The sequence below is a fragment of the Pelecanus crispus genome, chromosome 2, assembly GCF_030463565.1.
Source record: "Pelecanus crispus isolate bPelCri1 chromosome 2, bPelCri1.pri, whole genome shotgun sequence".
In the NCBI taxonomy this organism is placed as follows: Eukaryota; Metazoa; Chordata; class Aves; order Pelecaniformes; family Pelecanidae; genus Pelecanus; species Pelecanus crispus.
In genome coordinates, this window is record NC_134644.1 from 97,537,690 (window position 1) to 97,561,546 (window position 23,857).

At 41.8% G+C, this 23,857-nt stretch overlaps 1 protein-coding gene across 1 annotated transcript in view; it reads right to left on the bottom strand.

Annotated features, from left to right (window-relative positions):
* The window catches only part of GRB10 (growth factor receptor bound protein 10), a 108,014-nt gene extending 101,764 nt beyond the window's left edge, over positions 1-6,250 (bottom strand). The window contains exon 1 of the mRNA XM_075705456.1: positions 6,200-6,250. Within this exon, the coding sequence (XP_075561571.1) occupies positions 6,200-6,250 (51 nt within the window). The remainder of the gene's footprint in view (positions 1-6,199) is intronic.
* Between the last annotated feature and the right edge of the window lie 17,607 nt (positions 6,251-23,857).

Genomic DNA, 23,857 nt, shown 5'->3' on the forward strand with positions numbered 1-23,857 from the left:
GTTGCCCCATGTTCAGAGGGAACCTCCTGTGTTTCAGTTTGTGCCCACTGCCCCTCGTCCTGCCACTGGGCACCACTGAAAAGAGCCTGGCTCTATCCTCTTTGCACCCTCCTTTCAGGTATTTATATACATTCATGAGAGAAGGCTGGGGGGGAGGGGGGGGGGGGGGGGCGGGGCGGGGATCGTAAGTAAAAAAGTAATAAACTATAGATTTAAACACATATGAAAACTAGAGCTAAATCAAGGGAAAAATTTAAGAGACTGCTTTTATATAATGACATAGCAAGATTAAAAGATAGGTTCAGTCTACTATTCAAGCATGAAACCGTTAACAGGAAGATGCAAAATTAAGCTTCTTGTAATTTCCTCACTTGACTTGCAACGTCTGCATTGTTACATTACTACTAACAGTGGTGAGGAAAGGAGTAAATGGTATGACTGACCATTAGGGTGCTTTGAGTCTTTTTTTTTTTTTTTTGGGTGGGTTGAAAAAAATCTTACGTAATTGAAAAATGTCGACCTAGCCACTCGAAATTTCTTGCTCACATTCACCTTCAAAAAAGACTTCATGTTTTGCCAACCAATTTCTGTGTAAATTAGAATACAAAAGTAAAAGTGCAAACAGCTAAGTACAGACTTTCAATTGGAACCGTATAAAGGTAAACTGGTACAGCAAAAAAAATAATTGATGGGTATTTCTTGTAAGAAGGAAGACTGTAATCAATTGTATAAAAGCTTAGTGTGAGACAGAAATTTCTTCGACATTATTTTGCTTCATATACAATATTCTGATGATGCGATAGTGGGGGCAAGTGCACTTCCAGTGGCGTCTTTAAGAGGTAAGCACCACACTTTAATTTCAATGTTAGTGAAAACAATTGCTTTTGGGACAGTTTTATAAATAGCTTGCTTTCAAAAAAAAAAAAAAAGAGGCTAGAAATCCAGCTCCAGTTGCTCTTCAACAAAAAACACCAAGTAGCATCAACTGTATCTGTAAAAAACATTTGCAGTCTGCACTCAGAGACAGATTTCATAACTTCATCTTGGAGGCAACATGTCTTGTAAAAACATTCACTAATGTTCTCACTGCTTTGTACTTTTTGTCTGCTGCAGTCCGTCAACCCTCTACACCACATACATGTAAACTGTTAAAACAAGAGCATCGTTAACAAAATATCTGTTGACTGACACCATATTTCACAAATCTGATGACTTTCTGCATTGGCAGTAGCAACATTTCAGCTTCATTTCTCCGTACAATATGTAGAATGACGCAATGCAATAATGCCTCTGGTGTTTTTTCACTCAGCTATGCCCAAGGACTTTGAAAGCCTGCTTGTGCACTCTGATCCTTCCACATTGCCTCGTTAGCATGAAAAACCCAAACTCCAGGCCAAATTCTGTACAAGCAGCATCCTTGTACATTTAAGCCTAATGAGAATAAATTAAGCCACCATTTATTTTGAATCCTAAAAATGGTGTGCTGGGTTTGTGTGGCAAGGTTTTGGTAGCAGGGGGGCTACAGGGGTGGCTTCTGCGAGAAGCTGCTAGAAGGTTCCCCTATGTGCAATAGAGCCAGTGCCAGATGGCTCCAAAAAGGACCTGCCACTGGCCAAGGCTGAGCCCATCAGTGACAGTGGTAGTGACTGTGGGATAACATATTTAAGGGAAAAAAACCCTGCTATGGAACAACAGGAGTGGAGAGAGGAGTGAGAATATGTGAGAGGAACGACTCTGCAGACACCAAGGCCAGTGAAGAAGGAGGGGCAGGAGGTGCTCCAGGCACCGGAGCAGAGATTCCCCTGCAGCCCCTGGTGCAGCCCATGGTGAGGCAGCTGTGCCCCTGCAGCCCATGGAGGTCCATGGTGGAGCAGATATCCACCTGCAGCCCGGGGAGGACCCCACGCTGGAGCAGGTGGATGTGCCCAAAGGAGGCTGTGACCCCGTGGGAAGCCCACGCTGGAGCAGGCTCCTGGCAGGACCTGTGGAGCCGAGGGGAGAGGAGCCCAGGCTGGAGCAGGTTTGCTGGCAGGACTTGTGACCCCGTGGGGGACCCACGCTGGAGCAGTCTGCTCCTGAAGGGCTGCACCCCATGGAAGGGACCCACGCTGGAGCAGTTCGCGAAGAACTGCAGCCCATGGGAAGGACCCACATTGGAGAAGTTCATGGAGGACTGCACCCCGTGGAAGGGACCCCATGCTGGAGCAGGGGAAGAGTGTGAGGAGTCCTCCCCTGAGGAGGAAGGAGCGGCAGAAATGATGAGCAATGGACTGACTGCAACCCCCATTCCCCATCCCCCTGCACCGCTCAGGGGGAGGAGGTAGAGAAAATCAGGAGTGAAGTTGAGCCCAGGAAGAAGGGAGGGGTGGGGGGAAGGTGTTTTAAGATTTGGTTCTATTTCTCATTATCCTACTCTGATTTTATCGGTAATAAATTAATTTAAATTTCTCCAAGTCAAGTCTGTTTTGCCCATGAAGGTAATTCGTGAGTGACATCTCCCTGTCCTTATCTCAACCCATGAGCCTTTTGTTATATTTTCTCTCCAGCTGAGGAGGAGAGTGGTAGAGCAGCTCTGGTCAGGGTCAACCCACCACAAATCATAAGAAAGATCTCCATAGTCTTCATAAACAACTGTCAATCGCTAAGTGAAAGAAGATTTTCAAACAGTGTCAGGCAGACAATGAGGGCCAAAACACAGGTCTTGACAGCCCTTCCCACATAGGTTTTCAGTCTACTTTGACACAAATTCTGCAACTGACTTTTCTTTTTTAAGCTGCATTTTTTTAGGACAAAAGAGATTTTATTCACACAAACACAGACAGCAGCATGTATACCTATAGCAGACTGTTCAATTCCAAAGTGGCAGAGATAAGAGTAAGTCACATAGAAGGCATCTGGATTTCATACAGATGAGGATTATGGCATCTACCAAGGTAACTGAATTTGAGATATAAGCATCTTCATTTTTTTTCCTGCTGAAACAGAAACTCTATCTAACCACCCAATCAAAGCAAACAACCCCTGAAAATGTAAAAAGCAAGGCTCCTGAAAACCCACTCTGAGACAAAGCATCCTACCAAAACAAGTATAACCTTAATATGCCATGGGCTTGGATCAGATGACCTCCAAAGGTGTCTTCTAACTTATTGTATCATTTTATGGAAAACAAGGATCAAAGCTGCATACTAAAACGTGGAGAACCTGTGCATAGCTGTCCCTCCAGCTGAAGGCAAAGAAACATGACTGTTGTAGTAACAGCAGTACATCATCTTCACATCCACAAATCTGACATCATTAAAGGAGGTTTTTATTACAGTAGCTAGCCTCTAATTGATTAATTCTCTTAGGGATTTACTTTCCTACTTTTGAAGTGCACAAAGCTTCTCAACTATGATGTGCAATATTCTGCTCTCTTATTTGGTCAAGAGGACTATTAACAGTCCTGAAACCCACAGCTCTGTACACGTAGGAGAAAACAATTTCCATTTTCTCCTTATTTTGTCACCAAGTGCTTGTAGTGCATTTTATGCCAAGTTAGACGATGAGTATGCTGTGAACAAGTCCTTTCTGTAATATGAATTCAAGCTCTCTGAAAACAATTAATTATTAATTAAGTCATGCCTTCATCTTGGCTATGAGAAAATAAACGGAAGGCAGAAAATAGAAGATGAACAGAACATTCCCGCATGGCCAGAATTTTATCTTCAGAAACTGAGAATAAAAAACCCCATCCTTTTGTTATTTATGTCACTGAGACGTGTACAATTCATGCATCAAAGGGTTAAAGAACTAAATCTTCCCCAAGAGTTCAAGTCACTGCACATAAATACTGTTGTGACTACAGATTGCAAAAGAACGGAAACACAGTAAATCATCCCATTTTTTCTGAGAAATTCTGGAACTATGTTCTGAATTTCCAGGAACAGAAGACAAACACTGCCAATTCTCACTGCTAGATTTTTATTGAAGAGTTCGAGAATTTGGAAAGGGCTCCTGAAAGCCGCTAAAAGGTAGTATTGATTTTTTTCCACAAAGCTAGAGATTGTTTCTAGGAGAATGCACTCAGTGTGACTGGTTTATGTGCTAACTCCTGAGAAAGTTTAAAAAAAAAAAAAGCCTCTTAAACAAGACCTGAAAGCTTCTGAAAGCAGCAAACATTGCAAACAAAGAGCCCAGTAAAACTCAGAGATCTATACCTTGCCCGTCTCCCCAAAAACAGAAAAAGGAAGCGTAGAGGGGGATTGACAACAAGGCATCCTAAAGGATATTCTGTAGTGCATATTCATTTATCCAGGTTCTCATTTCTTTCGCAGTCTGCTTTAAATGTAATCCCAAATTCCAATGCGTCAATTTGTTCTAAATACTGAAGTTACAACTTTGGGAACTCTGAAGGAACATTCTCTATAGCCTTCCATTCATATTAAGTCAGAAAATGTGCTGAAAAAATAGAGTACTTCTTCACACTCTATTCTAGAGCATATTTAGTTTAACCTTCTTTCAGTCCTTTACCAACACAATACTGGCACTGTAGCCAAATTTGAAAGACAAGTTGATGAAAGCTTCTAAGTCAGATTTAGTAAGGGTGGAAAAACAGATGTTCAGGGTTTTTTTAATGTGAACTTCACTTCTAACAGAAGGCACAGTAGTTGTGAATGGGCTTCCAAAGCTAGTCTTTAAACCAGTTACAAGCACTTAGGATAGTTAACAGACAATACGCTATGACCAAAAATAACTAAATAACAGGGAGTCACTTTTCCACTGTCTTAAGTCACCCATGTTGCTTTGACACTTCTAGTCTGTTGACTGCCCCAGACTAAAACAGATTATCTACAGGGTCTGTAAGAGCAAGGGGAAGTAGAAAGCAAAATTCACATTCTTTCTGCTTATGAACCATTGAAGACACTATTTTCGTGAGAAAGTTTGACATCCAGTAAAGAATTTGCAGCTTGAAAGTGACTGCCTACAACATCAAGTTTCTCTTACATCTCTCTCCACTTCCTCAGCTTCCTATCATAACTCACATGATGCTCTAAATGAATTAGAAGCATAATTTCACAGTGCATCAAAAGTATGAAGTCCAGGCACATCTATTCACATATTCCTTTAAAATCATAGATCCAAGTATAGTAACAGATTTTCAGGACACCCAATTTCTCAAAGTCCATTCTATTTTTATAGCTGCAAAAGCACTTATAAAGGAACTGTTATGTTTTTCCTGTTAACAGGTACATTCAACTGACAACTCAGGATATACTAACATTAGTCTTTTAACTAATTTGAAGTTTCCTGTTGGCAAAAAGAGTGTAAGTTAGCATATTACAAGACAGATGCATAAATCCTATAGGGGTTTGCTGGGGATTTTTGTTGTTGTTTGTTTTTTTGCTTTTCTTTCAAATGAGTAGCATGACTGTAGTAATCACTACTAGCAACGTTTCTCTTGGGAGAAAGAGAAAAAGGTTCCAATGTCATATGATATTCTGTTTAATCATTTGTGTATCTGCAGGGCCCAAAATCATAACTGAATCCTTAGGGTGGTAAGCACACTATGAAAACAAAGAAGAAAAAAAGGGCAAAAAACAGGTCAAGCCCAAAATAACAAATTTGCAGTTCCATAAAAAAAATACAAAGCATGCATTATGCCAACCACAACTGCCTAAGGAAGAAAAAAAAAAAAAAAAAAAAGAGAGAACTTCGAAGTACATTTTTGCCTAGCACCTTTGAATTGAGCTGAGGGTTTGTTTTTTTTTTTTTAATATTCTTTGTAATATGCCATATTGGCTGCTTAGATACAGCATAGTAACTCGACAAACATAGGATCCAACCAAATGTAAAAATCTCTGCCTTTGCTCCTACAAATATAGCATTCAGCAAACATTGATACTTTTTGGTGCAAGGCATTTCACTGGTATCATAGCTTGCCATTTATTTTGGAAACAAGTGCCTTCTCACAAATATGAACTGGCTATTTTGAGGACAGGTATCAAATCTTAATCAGTATATATTAGTGACCCAATTTTTTCAGCAGCAGGTCTTGAATGCAGGATGGTAGCAGAGGCTCTGTTCCCAAACATTAGCACAGCCCAGAGAATTGCCAGACAGCTATTAGCAGTTTGATGAAAAGTTTGAATGCACAATCAATCACTGGCACACAGCAATATGATGCTACAAGCTGACAGGAACATGCAGTTTCATAACTTACTATCCGATAAGGAAGATGTAAAAAGGAGTCTGGGCAGCCAGCTAAAGCCATTTGTTCCTTCAAATTTTCTTCAAATTACATCTACTGCTTCACAGGACCTGCAGAATACAAACAAATTGTCAGAAACCATACTGAAGACATTTCATCAACTTATTATTTGAAAACAGTTGGAGGGGGAAGACAGAGGAGCAAGATGAGGTGACGAGGATTTGCATCAACTTGGAGTAGCAAATCTACACATTTGCTGTCTGCAGCCTAGAAAACACGCTCAACCTGTTATTTCATTCAAAAGCCAGCATAACTATTCTCAGGCTGGATGGCTCCTCCTTTATTTCCACAGTCCAGACAAAAAAGAAAGCCTCCCTTCACACCTAGACTCTAACCATTTGAAGATTGACTCTCACCAACTGAGGCTAAGTTTTCAATTGTGGAACGAAAACATTGAAATCTGGGAGTTAAGAAGACAGCCACTTATCATAGAATCATTTAGGTTGGAAAAGATCCATAAGCTCGAGATCATTATGCAGCATTAGCCTTCAACACTTAGTTGCACAACTTCTTCCCTTTACCCTTTCTCACCTCCCTTTTCTCTCATTGCTTCATTCTCATGCAATATATCAAATAGGGTGTCCCATGCAAATCTGCATTCAAGTCTTGCATTTCATCTTCTAAGTGATTATTAGCAGCAACTTTGCAAGGTGAATAGTGTTTCTTTTAAGCATCACTTCTGTGATCAGATCGAGCTTGAAAAGAAATCTACTGCAAACGTATTTAGAGGTTCATATGGCTAGAGAACTAAAAATGCAAAACAGAAGGCAGTATTAAGCCAACGTCAAAAGTGATTTTCACTTCTGCTTCACAACAAAGGAAACAAAACTAAACAGAAGCATATAAATATATAAAGCACTATTTGCTGGTCCCAGCATTTCTCCCAACCAGTGGCATTCAGCTGGAGACGTCCCTGTTGCATAAAACAAGTGATGCCACCTCCAAGCAGATGAAAAAAAGGGTGAGTGGGGGAGAGAGAGCAGACTGCAAAGCAGAGCCAGAACTTTTACTCCTACCACAAGCAAGCTCCTGTCTTGTTCACTGTTAATTATCAATCATGTATTCAAAACAAAAGTCTGAGTTTTAAACAAGCTACCCACTGCTCTCTAGTAGGCATGAACCATAACCAAACCAAAGCTCCCAGCAAGATTTATGGGACAGATAAGTCATGGACAAGGGTAAAAGACATCTGGGGAAAACTGCTCCCAGAGGAGTTGCAGCCTATGGTCCACATAAACCATGCACTCATCAAGGAAGCTTTATTTCATCTAGTTCCAGCATAAGTTTGGCTGAGGTATGGTAGCCTCCTCCTCTATCAGAAAGGCAGGCAAGCTCCTGGGAGCTTCTTTCCAGGAAGGAGTCACTGGGCTTCTCCAGCTTTCCCGAGGTAGTAGCTTTCTGGTGTTGATTCATACAGCCAACTACCTTGGAAGGAAACTGGTTTTGGCAACAACAGGCTTGAAAATCTGTTTAACCCAATATGCATAAATCAAGCTGTTTACTCCAGATACTTTTTCCCCCATAACATTTACTTAAGTCTTACAGGATTCACATTACAGGGGGGTGGGGATAAAACACCACCTCAAACATCTAACTGTAGGCATGATCAGAAATAGTGTGGCCAGCAGGAGCAGGGAAGTGATCGCCCTGTACTCAGCACTGGTGAGGCCAGTGTGTTGAGTTTTGGGTCCCTCACTAGAAAAAAGACATTGAGGTGCTGGAGTGTGTCCAGAGAAGGGCAAGGAAGCTGGTGAAGGGTCTGGAGCACAGGCCTTATGAGGAGCGGCTGAGGGAACTGGGGTTGTTTAGTCTGGAGAAGAGGAGGCTGAGGGGAGACCTTATCGCTCTCTACAACTACCCGAAAGGAGGTTGTAGCAAGGTGGGTGTTGGTCTCTTCCGCCAAGTAACAAGCGATAGGACAAAAGGAAATGGCCTCAAGTTGTGCCAGGGAAGGTTTAGATCGTATATTAAGAAAAATTCTTCACCAAAAGGGTTGTCAAGCACTGGAAGGCTGCCCAGGGAAGTGGTTGAGTCACCATCCCTGGAAGAATTTAAAAGACATGTGGATGTGGTGCTTAGGGACATAGTTTAGTGGTGGGCTTAGCAGAGCCCACCAGGTTAACGGTTGGATCAAATGATCTTAAGGGTCTTTTCCAGCCTACACGATTCTATGATTCCATAATATCCAACTTGTACTGTTGCTAGCCTTTAAACACATAAACAGTGGTCTACAGCCATTGTAACTCCCACTCCACACCTGAAAGTCTGCAGTCAGTTTTTAAGAGGGATCTGAAGATTTAATTTTCAGGGCAAGATTTGCCTCATTCGCCCAGTTTGTTCTGGGAGAATTAAGCACAGATTTATGGAAATCCCTTTTATCTTGTCTGATGCATGCAAAAATAAATAAATAAATAAAAGAAGCTTTTCACTCTGGGGAGTACAGTTTTCTGTAAGTACATCTAAAGTGAAATTAGCCAAGCCACTGCAGTAGATGTTCTGAAGTTGGTACAATGCGTCAAGAACAAAGAGAACCGTATTATTAGCCTGTAAACCCACAAATTAAAGAAAGTTTAGGTAAAGGGATAAAGTAAAAGAATTCAGCCTTGTATTGCAACAGTTTTATGTTTATTATCACTTCAGTGTTTAGAGAACAGGAAAAGGCATGACTGCTGTAAATTTAACTGTAGGTTATTTAGGACTGAGTATCAAAATACTGGTCTTTCTCCTGATGTTTTGGCAAAAGGCACTGACTCGCTTATAGCGAGATAGATTAAATATGTTCCTAAACAATACCAGACCAATTTGTCTACGCTAGGGCATGCTGCAGTTTATGCCACAGCCCCATTACACCAATGGAAGATCATCAATTACCTCGAACAATAGTTGGAGTCAAGACTGCATAATTTATCAAGACCCATTTGCTTCACTGCTACATTCTTGAGTATTCATTTGTTAACACCGCAGAAACAGAGGAAAGCAATAATCTCTAGATGATATCATTCCTAGTCAGTCATACATTAACACTGATTTAAGATCACATCTCTTTTGTCTGTCTAAAAGCAGTTTATCAAAGTAGTCCTACCCTAGGAGTACAAAGAGCCTTTGCTCACCTTTAAGATCTAACACCCTGTTGTACCATATCGCCCAGTAATAAGTTTTATAGGGACAGAACTCTACACCAATTCATATGTTCAGCAGATAAAAATTAGGATTTAAAAAGAAAAATAAATCAGCTTTTTCTTTGTTATTGTCTTTAAACATGATTTTTAGCATGTCTGTTCTCTTCAGAGACCGTAACTGCATACAGACTTACACATACTTTCCATGCAAGTCAAACAACACAAATCACAAAGACATATTTAAGTGCCAAGGTACTGCCCTTTTCCTAAAACGCCTTAGATCGGCGAGGGAAACTCCAAAGGATTGTAAATAGAAAACAAGCTATGTAGTCAATCACTGTTACAAAACTCAGGACATTCAGTGGCGAGAACAACTGTTGTACAGCATCGAGCCAAACAGCCTGTGCACATTCAAAACCAAGCAACTTCACATGCTTCTATTGGCTTAAGAGGTCTTCCTTGGACAGAGTCCCTGAAAGAAGGACAGTCATGATCAACCAAGTTTCAAAGGTCATAAGATTAGGCTAGAGAATACCATACCAAAACCAAAAGAATAGTCTATTGTGAGGCTTAGCTTTGACGTCTCAGTCTCTCAAAAGCGTTAAACGAACTCACACCATCTAAACAAAGATTGATATTCATCCCGCATGGAAAACGTTGCAGGTATGCATCCTGGAGATTACTGCTGCTCTGAACAAGTTGTTTCTAGTCACGATCAAATTACCCACCTAACCAGTAGATTATGTTATCTATTAACGGCAAATTAAACCTGTCACCAGGTATGCTTTTTGATTTATGACTTGCTCTCTGCATATTCCCAGCAGAGAAACGGTATCTCACCCAGCACTCTGGAAGCACACACAGCCTACACACCTACAGATATTGCGGTAGGAAGATGGCAGGGGTATGGTCACTCTGCCAATTCAGGAAGTTTTCCAGGTTCTACATGTGCCATCTGTCAAAGTCTTTAAATTGAAGAGAAAAATAATTTTTAAAACACAGTCATTTGCAGATTAGTTAAGAACAGGAGGAGAAAAAAAAAATTAACCTGGCAGAGTTGCAAGACAAGCTCCAGAGCTCTTGAAAACTGGAGTTACACTCTTTTACGAAACATAACTTAACAAATTTGTTTAATACTATTCCCCTTGAAGTCCTGGCTATTGCATTATTTTTTTTCTGTAACATTCTGCTTTCTGTAACTCAACTACTATGGAAGAGGGAGGGGAAAAAAGCCTCAATATGGCCTTACCTATAGCCCCACCTGAAGACCTTTCTCCAAGACCTCAGATTTAACATACAGGTTAAAATTCCTACCCTCTCCTGAAGAGCCAGGGAAAAAAGACCCCGTCTTGTTGGTCCACACAAAGAGCAATCTGCAAGATCTCTTCAAATGGCTTCAAGATAAGTTAGTTAAATGGATGTATCTAGCAATCCTCTGCACCAACACAGGGCATGAAGACACATACACTTAGATTTTCTTTCTAGTCTACTCCTATTGCCATAGTTACAATGGAAATAAGATTTGGATATGATCAGCATGAGGCGTGCCAGTGAGTTTTGTGTATTTGAGACCTGACAGCTAACAGTGTCCCCAGCTGCTTAAAACGTGGGACCCAGATGTGCTTTTCCATGCAAGGACAAGATCCACACAACTACTCACAAGAAGGAAGCCTGCCCACATGGGCTAGAAAGAAGGTGGTGCCAGATCCTGTAGCTGGCTGGACCAAGGAGACTAGATCCTAAATCATCCTTTGGCAGGACACACATTTGCCACCAGATTCCATCACAGCTTTAGCAATCAGTACATATAAGGATTTCTAAAGCAATTTCCCCTCTTTTGGTGGCGCTTTCAGGCAGAGACTGTGTCAGTTTACAAGACTGAGGATGCCCTCCACACCCAAGGTGATAACTCGGTCAGCAGGACTCAAAGGTTCTTTCATTAGTGCAGGCTGGCAAACAAATACAACCAAAAGATTCTGACTTCAAACTACTACTGGCAGCTTCCTGCACAAGGAACACCAGGGTGGACTGGATTCATCCTTGTATTTTCCGCTTCTCCATTTTGCTCAGTCCAAACACATGCTTGCTTCTCTCCCCAGCTCTAAATGTCCTTCCCCACATTCAGTCTCCACATTTCTCACACTGAAAACCAATACTTGGGCAACTCCCCTTCAAACAAGTTATTTTGCCTGATGCTCCAAAACACCTCCCCAAACTCTCCAACCACAGAGGTTTCAATGACATTATCACTGACACCCTGAGAGCTGGAGATTAATATCAGATAATATTTAAAAATACTTGCAGATTTCCCCATTTCTTTCCACTTCCCTTGCATAAGTTGGCATGTGCACACACATTTTGTTACACATACGTACCCAAAGGGCTTTTGCAAGTCTATGATATAGAGCAACTGCCTAACTAGAGTAATACTTTGAACGTATCTTTGAAAACAAAGCATTGTTCTAGTTAAAACTTCAAGGGAGTGTTGCACACTAAAATGAAAAGCACTGTTCAAAATATAAATCATCAATCAAAAGCACTTCAGTTACGTCCAAACACTCCCACGATTCCATACTAAAAAATCTGGTCTTATAAAAAAAGGGAATTTAATTCTCTTTGCCATTCTTAATTGCAAAGCTGTTAGTCTAAATATTACACCTTGTAAAGGAAGCCATTTGCCATTGTAATTTTGCCAGAAAGTGAAGAATCTTGGCAACAGCAATTCAGGCTTTTGAAAGCCAAAACAGATACATACTTCAGAAGCAGCACAGAAGAGCTGATGCCATCCCACTTTAAGTCTTGCCAAATAAAATTAAATAAAATATATGCAGTTCAGCATTTTTTGGTTTCCTGAAGCTGCCTAAAATTCTGAAAAGGCTCCTCAAGACTCATAGCCTGTGAATTCACATTCACCTCCTGACAAGGCAGCTTCACTGACGGCAAGGATAAGAAGTCCTCAGAGAAAAATAGTTACTTCGCACCTTGCCCATTTAAGTAAGGATTTTTCCCCTTATCCCTGAAGGAAGTATTCCAGTTTAAAAAACAAACCTATAATGAAGTTTGGAAATATTTGTGAAACTCTGTAGTTTCACTGTCTCCCTTGATCACTCAAAATCCTCTTCTGCCTCTTAATAGCTAAATCCATAGCTTTGAAGCAGGAATTTTGACAACTAAACAGACTGTACCCAAGTCTAACCGAAATGTTAATTAGACAGAAACTGCAATAAAGAACAGTACACAATCCCATCAGCAAGCTATATGCAGAAGTAGGGCAGGTCCATAGATGCATGACTGGGACAACAGATGCACACTGAGGCAGCCCAAGGACAACTTCAGCTGAAAATGCCGTGACTAATGGTCTCTAATTTTGTATATAGTCTTCCTCACTACATTCTTCACTTCCAGAGAACTGAAAAATACTGCCTCTATCCTCTGTGTTGTCATTTTCTTTCCTCCTCCCCCTGTCCCCCTATCTAGTCCCATTTCTCATAACACAGAATCCAAAATTTTGTAATTTTGGGAAGCGGTCTAAATAATTATTTCCTTCTGTTATTTTAGGCTTTTATTATCCAACCTGAAGACTTAGAGTGAAGTTATACAACAGCTAGGATGATTTAATAGCTTGTTACTGCCAAGAACAGGACAGACATCCCACTCTTTTCATCAGCCCTTGCTCTGCTTTCTTCCTCCACTTCCTCCCAGCAACTTCATGGCACTCCCTCCTTCTCCCCCTTTTGTGCCATGTATGGCCCTTAATGAGTTCAGCTTGCAAAAAAAAAAAAGTAATTTTCTGTTGTGTTAATTAACTCATTTGTTTTGCTAGTTAGTTTTCTGCTAAGGAAGCAAGTGCAATAACCTTAGATCTGACAAGGAGCTCAGCTGGCACAATGTCAATGGCAGGAGAGCATGAGCAAGAGAAGGGAACAGGATCACCCCTTTCCAGTGGCAGCAAACTATTACATTGGCCAAGGCAACCTGTGAACTTTCATTTTCTTTGTTTACTGCCATTCAAAGCTGGCAAACCTTTCCTACTGCACATCCATGAGAATTACTGCTTTCCAGGCATCTCACAGAAGATAAACATTTGGGTAACTCTCCAAACAAAATATAAAGTTGCATTTTCTAGAAGGCATTTACTTTCCCCCTGTGGTACCAACTCAACTGAAGTCTGCTTTTGTTGCATACTTACCAAAGCATTGCTTTTTGTGTCCAACACACTAATAAGCCTCTCTATGCTTTCAACCTGCACTGATGTGAATGGTCCTTCCCCCTGCACAGGGGCGGGATGTGAAAGCCAGCAGCTCTAGACCCCCAACCCAGAGACTAAACTACTCACAAGACATTTTTCTACTTAACTCCTATACCAACAGAGCAAGTTCATCAGCCTCTGTACAATGCATTTTTATTGAAAAAAGTCAGATCGTTACGGATTCTGGTTGAAACCACAGCTTAATCTAACCTACCCCCAGGCATTACACTGGAAAGATTCACCTGACTCACTCAACTTCCCTTTACTAAGGTGACAAGATGGTAGGAAGCTCCCCACAGCTGTAACCTTTACAGCCTCCTGACAACAAAAATTAGGAAAGCAAATAGTTGAAACATATATACGCAGGTGTGACACTGTTCCTTCATTTCTCCACAGCACTCCTTCATTTTGGAGGAGAATCTTCCAGAGCATGCAGAAGCCTTTCCTCCCCTTCTGACTGATGCAAAAGACAAAGATAGATAGATTAAAAAAACAGGGAAAAGAGGCAATCTTTTATCACATGACCCACTGATCAGTTTTTCAAGCATTTTAAGTCTGTTTCATCCAAATGATCCATTCATCAATCATTACAGTTATTCACAAGCCCATTTTTCTTTGCTTGGATGCTTTTTACAAGGAAGTTTCCTTCTCGCTAAGATTTATGCGGGGAGCTCAGTAAAGCTTCTCACCAAACTTGCTGGTTTTTGTAACACAGTACTGGCTACAGAGTGCTGACCATAAGACTGACCTCAAAACTAAAACCCATGGTCGTGCACAGAAAGCTATAGGCAGGTATCTGTCAATACCATCTACATTCCTCCCTAGGTCTCTCCTGACGTCCAAAGTTTTCAGGTGGGTCAAAATACTTCTCCTGGATTTAAAGTAACATCATTGTGGAACAAGGACGTTAGACAGGTTTTTCATTTTGACGGTTTACAGGGCTTAATACCAATAGTTAACACAGTAAGTGTACATGTGTCACTTGCTGTTCTCTTAGTACAAGATTTTTTTGAAGAGTTATTAACTAGGATTATCAAAAGTTTTTATTTAGACAGCAAGCTTCACATTTTTGAAGTAAATCAACTGACAGAGGCTTTTACAGTTATCTATAATTTATGCTAGTGAATAAGCACTAGTTTGTTTACATTGTCTAATACCATATAAAAACAGCTGAAGCTGGAGGGCAAGTTAAGACATTTCAATTATGCTACTCACTAAGATGAGATACCATAAGAGGTACACTTAAGTGCGCAGGTTATTCTCAATATACCTCTTGTTCACACGGTTAGAACACTCAGAAGAAAGCCTTTCTGCTTAGCCTCTGCAAAAAATTACATGCTGTGAGCAGAGATGCATTCCCCAGTATCAACAGTACGTTAATTTCACCCTCCAAAGAATTTTGTGGCAACACATTCCCAAATATGGTTTATTCTAAAGAATTCAACTGTTCAAACAAGTAAGATAAAGACACCACAAATCAGCTGAAATGCAACAAAGAAGTAATAGTAGTAAGTAGTAAAAATAAACAAGCAAACCCATTTTACCTCTCATGCACAGCAGAGTACGAGTACGAGCTATACCGTAGTATAGCTGGTAAGCGGTAACTCATTAAAGCCATGAGTAACTCAACCATGTAAGCGAGCCCTGGACTATATCAACCCCAAGCAAGCAGGTGACAGCCAACTCTGCTTCTAGTTGCAAGGAGTGCAAGGAGGCAATTCCAGCAAACACTGAGCTGCTCTCGAGGCAACCAGAAAATCTCATCTTATTCAAGAGGGATATAGTAAAGAATTGCAAGATGTGCAAAGGATAACCCAAAGAAAACTAAAGCAATACTCGCACCCTGGGCTGACTGGAACATAAAAACTGTGCCAACCCAGGTTGGAGTGCAGAATTTGTAGACTCACTCACACCCATGCAATGAAGCACCAGCAGTGCCACAGTATACTCAGTTGCAAAAAACTACTTGCACTTTTAAGGTACTGATATCATAGATACCACGTGTATTTTAACACTGCCTTACTAACAAATGACAACAATCTCTTCTTCGAGCAAAGAGACTATTCTGTAATCTCAGATGCATTTGCTGGTATTATGCAACATGTAAGCTCCAAGTCCACGGGTGGTTTACAGCTAGCAGCAGGCAATCAGTGCTGCAGCAGCACCTAACTGACTTTCAGGACACAACTAAAATGTTACTGGTGCTCTATTCTTGAATACAGGCTGGAAATTTCTAAAAAATAAAATTAAAAAAAAAAGATAAACAAAAAGGAGATAGGAAATGCAGAAGTCTCTCTTACCGCCTTGTGCTTTTCAGCCCTTGAAAAACAGTTTCAAGCTGACATCTCCAAAGCAAGTATGTTGACCTACTTGCAAATATACCACCGTGGGACAAACAGGGCATAGCTTTTCCAACTGAGTGTAAACAAAACAGAAAATAAACTTAGAGAATAGGTTAATGTTTTGTAGATGTGTTAATGTTCAATGGAAAGATGAAGCCTGGCCAACTGATCACATGTTCCATGTGCATTAGTGTACATTTATTTATTGCTATTAACTTGCACCTGCAGAGAGAGGAAGAAAGAGAATATTCCTTCCTTTGATCCTGAAGGTCACAAGGTGACTGAAATCCCAGCTTAATGAAAACTCTGGTGAGGTTGCAAGTGTCACAGCGTCCACCAACCCTTCCAAAACACAGTGTTGGAAAGCACAAGAAAGAAAACTGGAGTAATACCACCCAGGCTTCATAGACTGTGTCAACTTAATTAGAATGATACTTTGGCAGCACCCAAAGATTACATATCGAAGGCAAGGTAGCAGGCCAAATACTTGACTTGACTGGAGTGTTTTGCCAGGCCACCAACATTAAGAGCTACTTCCCTGTTCTTTCAGGGTGCCATAAAGGAAATCTGTTATTTCAGGCCTTATGAGACTATTTAACAGAGGCATGAAACAGTGAACATCACCAGCACTGAAGGTTAACTACATACACGTTAAATTGAGCAACATCCCTAGTTAACCTTCAGACTACAGAGCAGCTGAAGGGAACATTTGTTCTCAAAGGGTATAGGCTCCAGATGTAGCCGAAGTGCCTTTCCTATGTCCCACTGTATTTTAACCCACAAAACACCTGTGCTCCAAGCCTGGAACCCACACGCAGGTCTCGTCTGCATTCTCCCACCCCCAGGGTTGTCCAGCTGGTACTGGCAGCAGTAGAGAGGAGGGAGAAGACAGCACATAAGCGTCCCTGTGCACAACATCATTTTATAGGCCTGCAGTACATTGCCCACAGAAACACATCAACATCCAGGCTATGTCCAGAGCTGGCCACAACTCTATCACAGGATAGGAAGAAAGTCCCATACCCTATGTGGTGGTATGGGTACAGGGGAAATGTATGCCCCTGTGCTGTCATGTCAGTCAGTGAGGAGAAACAGGCACTCCTTACACACAGTTCATTTCATTCCAAGGCAGCTATCTAGGAGAGGTCAGAGAAAGCTGCGGTTTGGACTAGATGATCTCAGGAGGCCCCTTCCAACCTGCATGATTCAGTGAAGCACATCACTGGAGCGCCTGGTTCTCTCCACTGACTACAAAGGGAATCTAGAAAATTCTGGCTCAGCTGTAGATATCATAGAATCACAGAATGCTTTGGGTTGGAAGGGACCTTTAGAGGTCATCCAGCCCAACCCCCTGCAGTGAGCAGGGACAGCTTTAACCAGATCAGGGTGCTCAGAGCCCCAGCCAACCTGACCTTGAATGTTGCCAGGGATGGGGCCTCCACCACCTCTCTGGGCAACCTGTGCCAGTGCCTCACCACCCTCATGGTAAAAAATTTCTTCCTTATGTCTAGTCTAAATCTATTCTTCTTTAGTTTAAATCCATTATTCTTTGTCCTGTCACAACAGGCCTTGCTAAAAAGATTGTCCCCATCTTTCCTGTAGGCCCCCTTTAAGTACTGGAAGGCCGCAATAAGGTCTCCCTGCAGCCTTCTCTTCTCCAGGCTGAACAACCCCAACTCTCTCAGCCTGGCCTCGTAGGAGAGGTGCTCCAGCCCTTGCATCATTTTGGTGGCCCTCCTCTGGACCCGCTCCAGCAGGTCCATGTCCTTCTTGTGCTGAGGGCCCCAGAGCTGGACGCAGTGCTCCAGGTGGGGTCTCACCAGAGCAGAGCAGAGGGGCAGAATCACCTCCCTCGACCTGCTGGCCACGCTGCTTTTGATGCAGCCCAGGATACGGTTGGCTTTCTGGGCTGCAAGCGCACATTGCCGGCTCATGTCCAGCTTTTCATCCACCAGTACCCCCAAGTCCTTCTCCACAGGGCTGCTCTCAGTCCCTTCATCCCCCAGCCTGTGCTGATATTGGGGGTTGCCCCGTCCCAGGTGCAGGACCTTGCCTTTGGCCTTGTTGAACCTCATGAGGTTCACACAGGCCCACCTCTCCAGCTTGTCCAGGTCCCTTTCCATGATCTAGATACTCAAAAACAAGTAGAGGAATTCCCTCCCCAGTGTACAGCACTGTAACTTCAAACTCTCTGCACTTCTGGACAAGACTGACAATCATGCTGGACCAGTCCCACAGTATCTCCAGAATCAGTCTGTGTACTGCAGAAGTTGATCCTGACAAAGCTTCAGCTTCTCCCAGCAACTTTTAGGGTTTAATTTCACTCTGTGTCTCTGTGTACGTACACATATATTATACACACATACTTACATATGTGTATGTGAACTCAGTAAGTAGATGAACAGCTTCTTTAGCAGCAGTACAGAATGCAAAAGATAATCCCTTCAGCCAACGTGGCAGAATCCAGTGTTATGAATGCTCTGCCTCACAAAAAATAAAAATACAAAAAAAAAAATCTAGCACAGTTCTTTCCTGAATTTCCTTTGCTGTTTGAGGCAGAGATTCTGTTCATGCTTTGCTCTTCAAAAAAGTTCTCCCCCCTGCCAAAATACACCACAGTGTAATAAAACAAAAGATTTATCAAAAAAGCAGCAGATAAGCTTTCTTGCAGAAGCCTCTCTGAATATCAGAAGTTTGAGATTTCCAATTGTTACTCTTAATTGATGAAATACAATTCAGAAGAGGTTTTTTTTGTTCCTTTGTATTTTGGTCTATAAAAGCACTCACTCATTAATACAATCAATTTGACAGATGCATCAGAAAAGTCTCAATTTTCATTTCAGCCCCACTAATTAGCAGTACTACTTTATTAAAAATCAGTTCTGCATGAAGACATGGCTTCACACAACTGCCTGCTTTAAACAAATACTCACCACAGGCTTTCATGCTACTTTCTATCATTGGAAGAAGGCAAATATTTCCTTCACCTAAGACTCTGATGCTTACAGAACCCCACCTCCTTCAAATGGGCAGCAGTATCACTGAATTTGCCATGGATGTCTGATACTCTCTCCTCTTTATTGCATTGTTGGTCTTAGGTAAATTATACTGTGGCTTGGAAACCATCACATTTGTTTTCTGCAGCATCTTTGCCTATGCATCTTTTCTAGTCCGGTAACTCATATAAGTTGATAGCCTAAAATAAGCAGCAGAATTTTTGTGAGGACTGTCTCATTTAACTAAATGAGGACCTCTTTATTATACAAAACCAAAAGCTTCCCTCCAAAACACAAGACAGAAGCAGGAGTTTGTTGAAGCTGGATTCCTCTCAAGAGCCAGGTTTGAGAAGGCCACTTCACAGGGAAGAAGTGCTCTTCTCCATGGCGGGGAAAGATAGCCGAGGTTCCCAGAGAAGCTCCCAGTTGTAAGCCTTGTCAGTGTTGTCTCCTAACTACAGGTATACCCTCAAACTCTGGTCCTGCTGAAGTGCAGCAGTATGTTGCCCAATACAGCACTCTGGTCAGTCTCAGTGGGACTACTCAGAATGGCAAAGCAAGCAGCAGGAATAACATGGATATAATTCTTCCTACAACTGCAAGTAGCAACACTGGCCAGAAAGATATCTTGCAGCTAGAGTAAAGAAATGCAGGGCAGCAGAAAACCACTGCTAACAAATGGGGAAGTAGAAATATTCAGCAAACCAAGGAACACCACACCTGAATTTCTCCCACAGTCCGAGGGATAGAAACACATGGCTGTTTTCTACCAGGCTTCGATAATAGATCCCTAACAGTCTTTTGATACAGATCTCCATCTAGCAGGTTAAGCCTTTTAAGGTTTAATGCCTCATGAGGTATGTTTTTAAACACAAAAAAAGCCTCAGAGCAGAATCATTTCACTTGTGTACCAACCGAGAACACAAACCATTCCCCTCTGTAGAGGCCACAAGTGCCAAGAAGGACTAGGCTCCAGCTCCCAGCACTTGAGCAGCACTGATATTTTAATTTTCTGGAAGGAAGGTGCAACATGTCTGCAGAGCAAATGATCAGCAAAGTTAAGAAATCGCCCTGGGTAGTCAGACAAAATTAAGTAAATATGTGATTCCTACTTACTGGAAACCTTTTCTCCCTGGTATCCAATGACAGGATGCATGGGAATGGTTCAAAGCTGCATCAGGGGAGGTGCAGACTAGATATTAGGAAACATTTCCTTTACCAAGAGGTGGTCAAATGTTGGAACAGGCTTCCTAGAGAGGTGGTCAATGCCCCAAGCCTGCCACTGTTTAAGAGGCATTTAGATGATGCCCTTAATTACATGCTTTAACCTTTGGTCAGCCCTGAGTGATCAGGCAGTTGGACTAGATGGTCGTTGTAGGTCCCTTCCAACTTAAAATATTGTATTCCATTCATAGGAGAATATTCCTTTATACCAAAATGGCTTTATCTGAATGAATGCTCCTGAAGTTCAGGACATTCTCTTTAATTTGTAAATTTTTCCCAATATATTAGCAAAAGGTCCACATGCATTATAAGTCAGTTATTTCCAGTACTACCTCAACGCCTACTTCTAGAAATGTCCATCTCAGAACACACTCAGGTGCTCTCTTGACATCATGTTTATGGAAAAGAGTCAGTTGAGACACAGAAAGTTACCCCTCAACAACCCTATTCCGTCTCAAAGCAAGAGTAAAACCAGCTAGAGTCAACAGCAGTTTAGGAAAACCAGTTTTATTTGACATTGAAATGGACTGGGAAGTTCAGTGCATCAACTGCCATGCCTGAGGTGAAGGGCTGATTACAACCCATATCTACCTTGGGAGCCGCCTGACCACCACTGCCATTGCAAGATTCACAGTGCCCCAAATTTTATCAGGACTCCCGCTTCTCATCCTGCAAGCTCTGTTTCAGCATGCAGCTCTTGGCCAAACCACTACTTGCACCGACTGCTGGTCATTCGCATCGGTCAGTGAGGGACCAGTTAACAGTATGAATTTCACAAGCCCGCAATTACAAAACAGATATGAGCAAGTACTCTGTTGGCAATTAGAGCCCCAGCTTTATTTTATTTATTCTAGTATAAGAGCAGATGTTGCAGTTATCCAAAGGTTTTCACAACCTTAATTGTTGACCTTAACTGTTGTTAATCTTTCCCATGAAGTGGAGACAGACAGACGCCACCCGTATTTTGTGAAGAAGATAGCGTCCTGCAGGGTATGAGTAATAAAAGACAGTATTGTCTGCCTTCTCCCTCCTGTGTGAAATACAAGGGTATTGGGATTGGCCGGCAGCATGGAAGCTGTCAACGAATGACTCAGCTGTTTTATTTTTTTTTTTTGAGGATACATCTGCTACAGGATTGCGCTGTCACACCAAGATTTCTTTCCCCTCCCCAGGAGTGGGTGAAGCTTCCAAGTGCCAGCTAAGGAAGCGCCGTTTTTAGACTTCACAACGCCCAAAACAGCTAATACAAAGCACCCTGTCCACCTCATTGAGCATCACTCAGGCTGTAGCATTAAGAAGTGAAGTGTTGAGTTTCACAGGGCAATATTAGGTTTCATAAACAAGTTCTCAGACTGGACAAGAAAGCAGAATTTCATGATGTGCTAGGAACATTGCAAAAGATACATGAGAGCTTCCCAAGTCTCTTCCTTTGCTAGTGGGAGGCTTGCCTGAGACTTCTTGCTCAGGCATGGAAATTTTGTACTCATCTTTTTGCTGCAGAACTTGGAGACTAAGTTTTCTAACCAAGAAGTACATTCCTCTGACTTTGTTCTGCCAAGTGTACTGGAAGATGTTAACTTGGTGTCCCGGTAACTTGAGAACAGGCAACACAGAGGAGGGACACTAAAGTTCAGAAACGAAACACAGGATATACTGATGCAGCAACAGGCACTCCCTTTAACCTAATGCAAAAAGCCCCAGAAGTCAGGACAGTGAAGATGAGTTTCATGTTTACGGTTACCTTCAAACAAATGCCCATAGTGAACTTGGACATAAGGCTGAACCCAAAGACCAGACTGGAATGGCATCTGCTATCAGTTCTAATGCAAAATACAGTAAATAGTGTCTTTCCTCCCTCTTACCCCAAAACTCACCTTAGCTGCAAAGCCCTTCAAAGTTTCTGACAGGAAGAAAACATAAGGAACTAAAACAAAAAGGGTCCTTAAGAGAGGTTATGTTTGTTCATTAAAAAAAAATAAAAATCAATGTCAACCTCCAAAAGTTCACCAGGCACCATATTTATTTTTTTATACGCATACACACACAAAGCAACTACTGACAGACAACATTTTAAGAGCAGCATAAAAAGATTGTAGTAAGTTGCTAGAATGGAAAGAATTCAGCCAAGATTTCTGAAGGAAAACATCAAGCTGCCAAGCTGTTAATTGCCATATATACCCTGTCACACCAAAATTGATTTGGACATCGCATAGAAGATGGTAAGTCAGATCAGTTTTCAGAATAGCGCGCAATGTAAATTCAGGTATCTGAAAAATCAGGAAGCGACTTCTTTACCAGAAGAACTAGTTAGAACTAGGTAATATAGACATGGATAATAAATAAGATGGCATCAGGAAGAGTCAGTACAGCTTTTGCAGTAGTTACGACTCAAACCTACCCAAGGTTTATGATACTGTATGGACAAAGACACATTTGGACATTATCCCTAACTAGAGCTGAACTGCTGTAGTTTGCAGGAGTGGTTCCCCCTTTAACACCCAGCTGAAGGATAAGAATTAAAGGTAGGAAAACACTGAGCATTTATTCCATACGAGTCTCAAGAATGGCTGTAGTGGCCATTCTTTTCAAGGTATCCATAAGCTCTCTGAAACCTGACAAACAGGGAGGTGACATGAAGTTTACTGGCAGTACGATGTGTTTGGTCATTGGGGCTGGAGCTTCGCGCAAGGCGCAGTGGAACGATCTCATGATCACACGCAAATGCGCAACCAAAGGAACAACAGTGATTTCATTTCCGCAAACTCAAGCCAACATGCAAAAAGAACAATAATCCTGCCTGTGTGTACCGCTGAACTAAGTGTCAGGAGTCTGAAGTCTTGTTTGAAAGTATCATCTTGGAGGGCAGGGGGAGGCAGACCATACCTCAAAGGAAATACAGTATTAAGAATTAAGGAACTGCTGCAAGCAAAGCGGAATCATGACAAGTCATTAAACCCAGGGCACTCCCACTTCTTGGAAACTGTGGGCTGTTTTGACACTAAAAGGGTAAAATAGAATTAGAAAGAGTACAGACAAGAGGATTTCTTAAAGCGGAAACTAACAGACCTGGATCATTCAGTATGCAGAAGAGAGACAGCTGAGGGAGAAGAGGACAGACATCTAGTCAGCTATGGAGGACATGCACGAAGTGCCCAGAGAATGACCATTCTCTCTCAAAAGAAAGGGGTAGGTAAGAGAACTGAAGTGGCTAGGAAACATGAAAATAATTTCCATGGGGTGACTCGATCTATCAATGTGTTAAAACGATAATTTAGGCTAAGCACTGGAGAAAGCTTGTCAAAGAATGGAGATGCATGCTCCACAGAACTGCAGCACAGCTCACCATGAAGCAGAAGGAGCCTAAAAGCAGAGGAAAACTCCTTGTGGGCTTTCTACCTAAGCAACTGCTACCAACAGCCCAAAGACACACACAAAACTGTTGGTTAACCTGTGGTCTGACCCACTACAGCTACACTTACTAAGAGGAACAGCCATAACTGTGCTCACTCTTATACAGATTATTGCCCTTCTTCCCCCCCCAACAGAGCCCTGTACCAACTCCATTTTCAAACAGAGAAACCAAGACAGCCAGAAAGGAAAGGAGGTTGTAGCGAGGTGGGTGTTGGTCTCTTCTCCCAAGTAGTTAGTGATAGGACAAGAGGAAATGGGCTTAAGCTGCG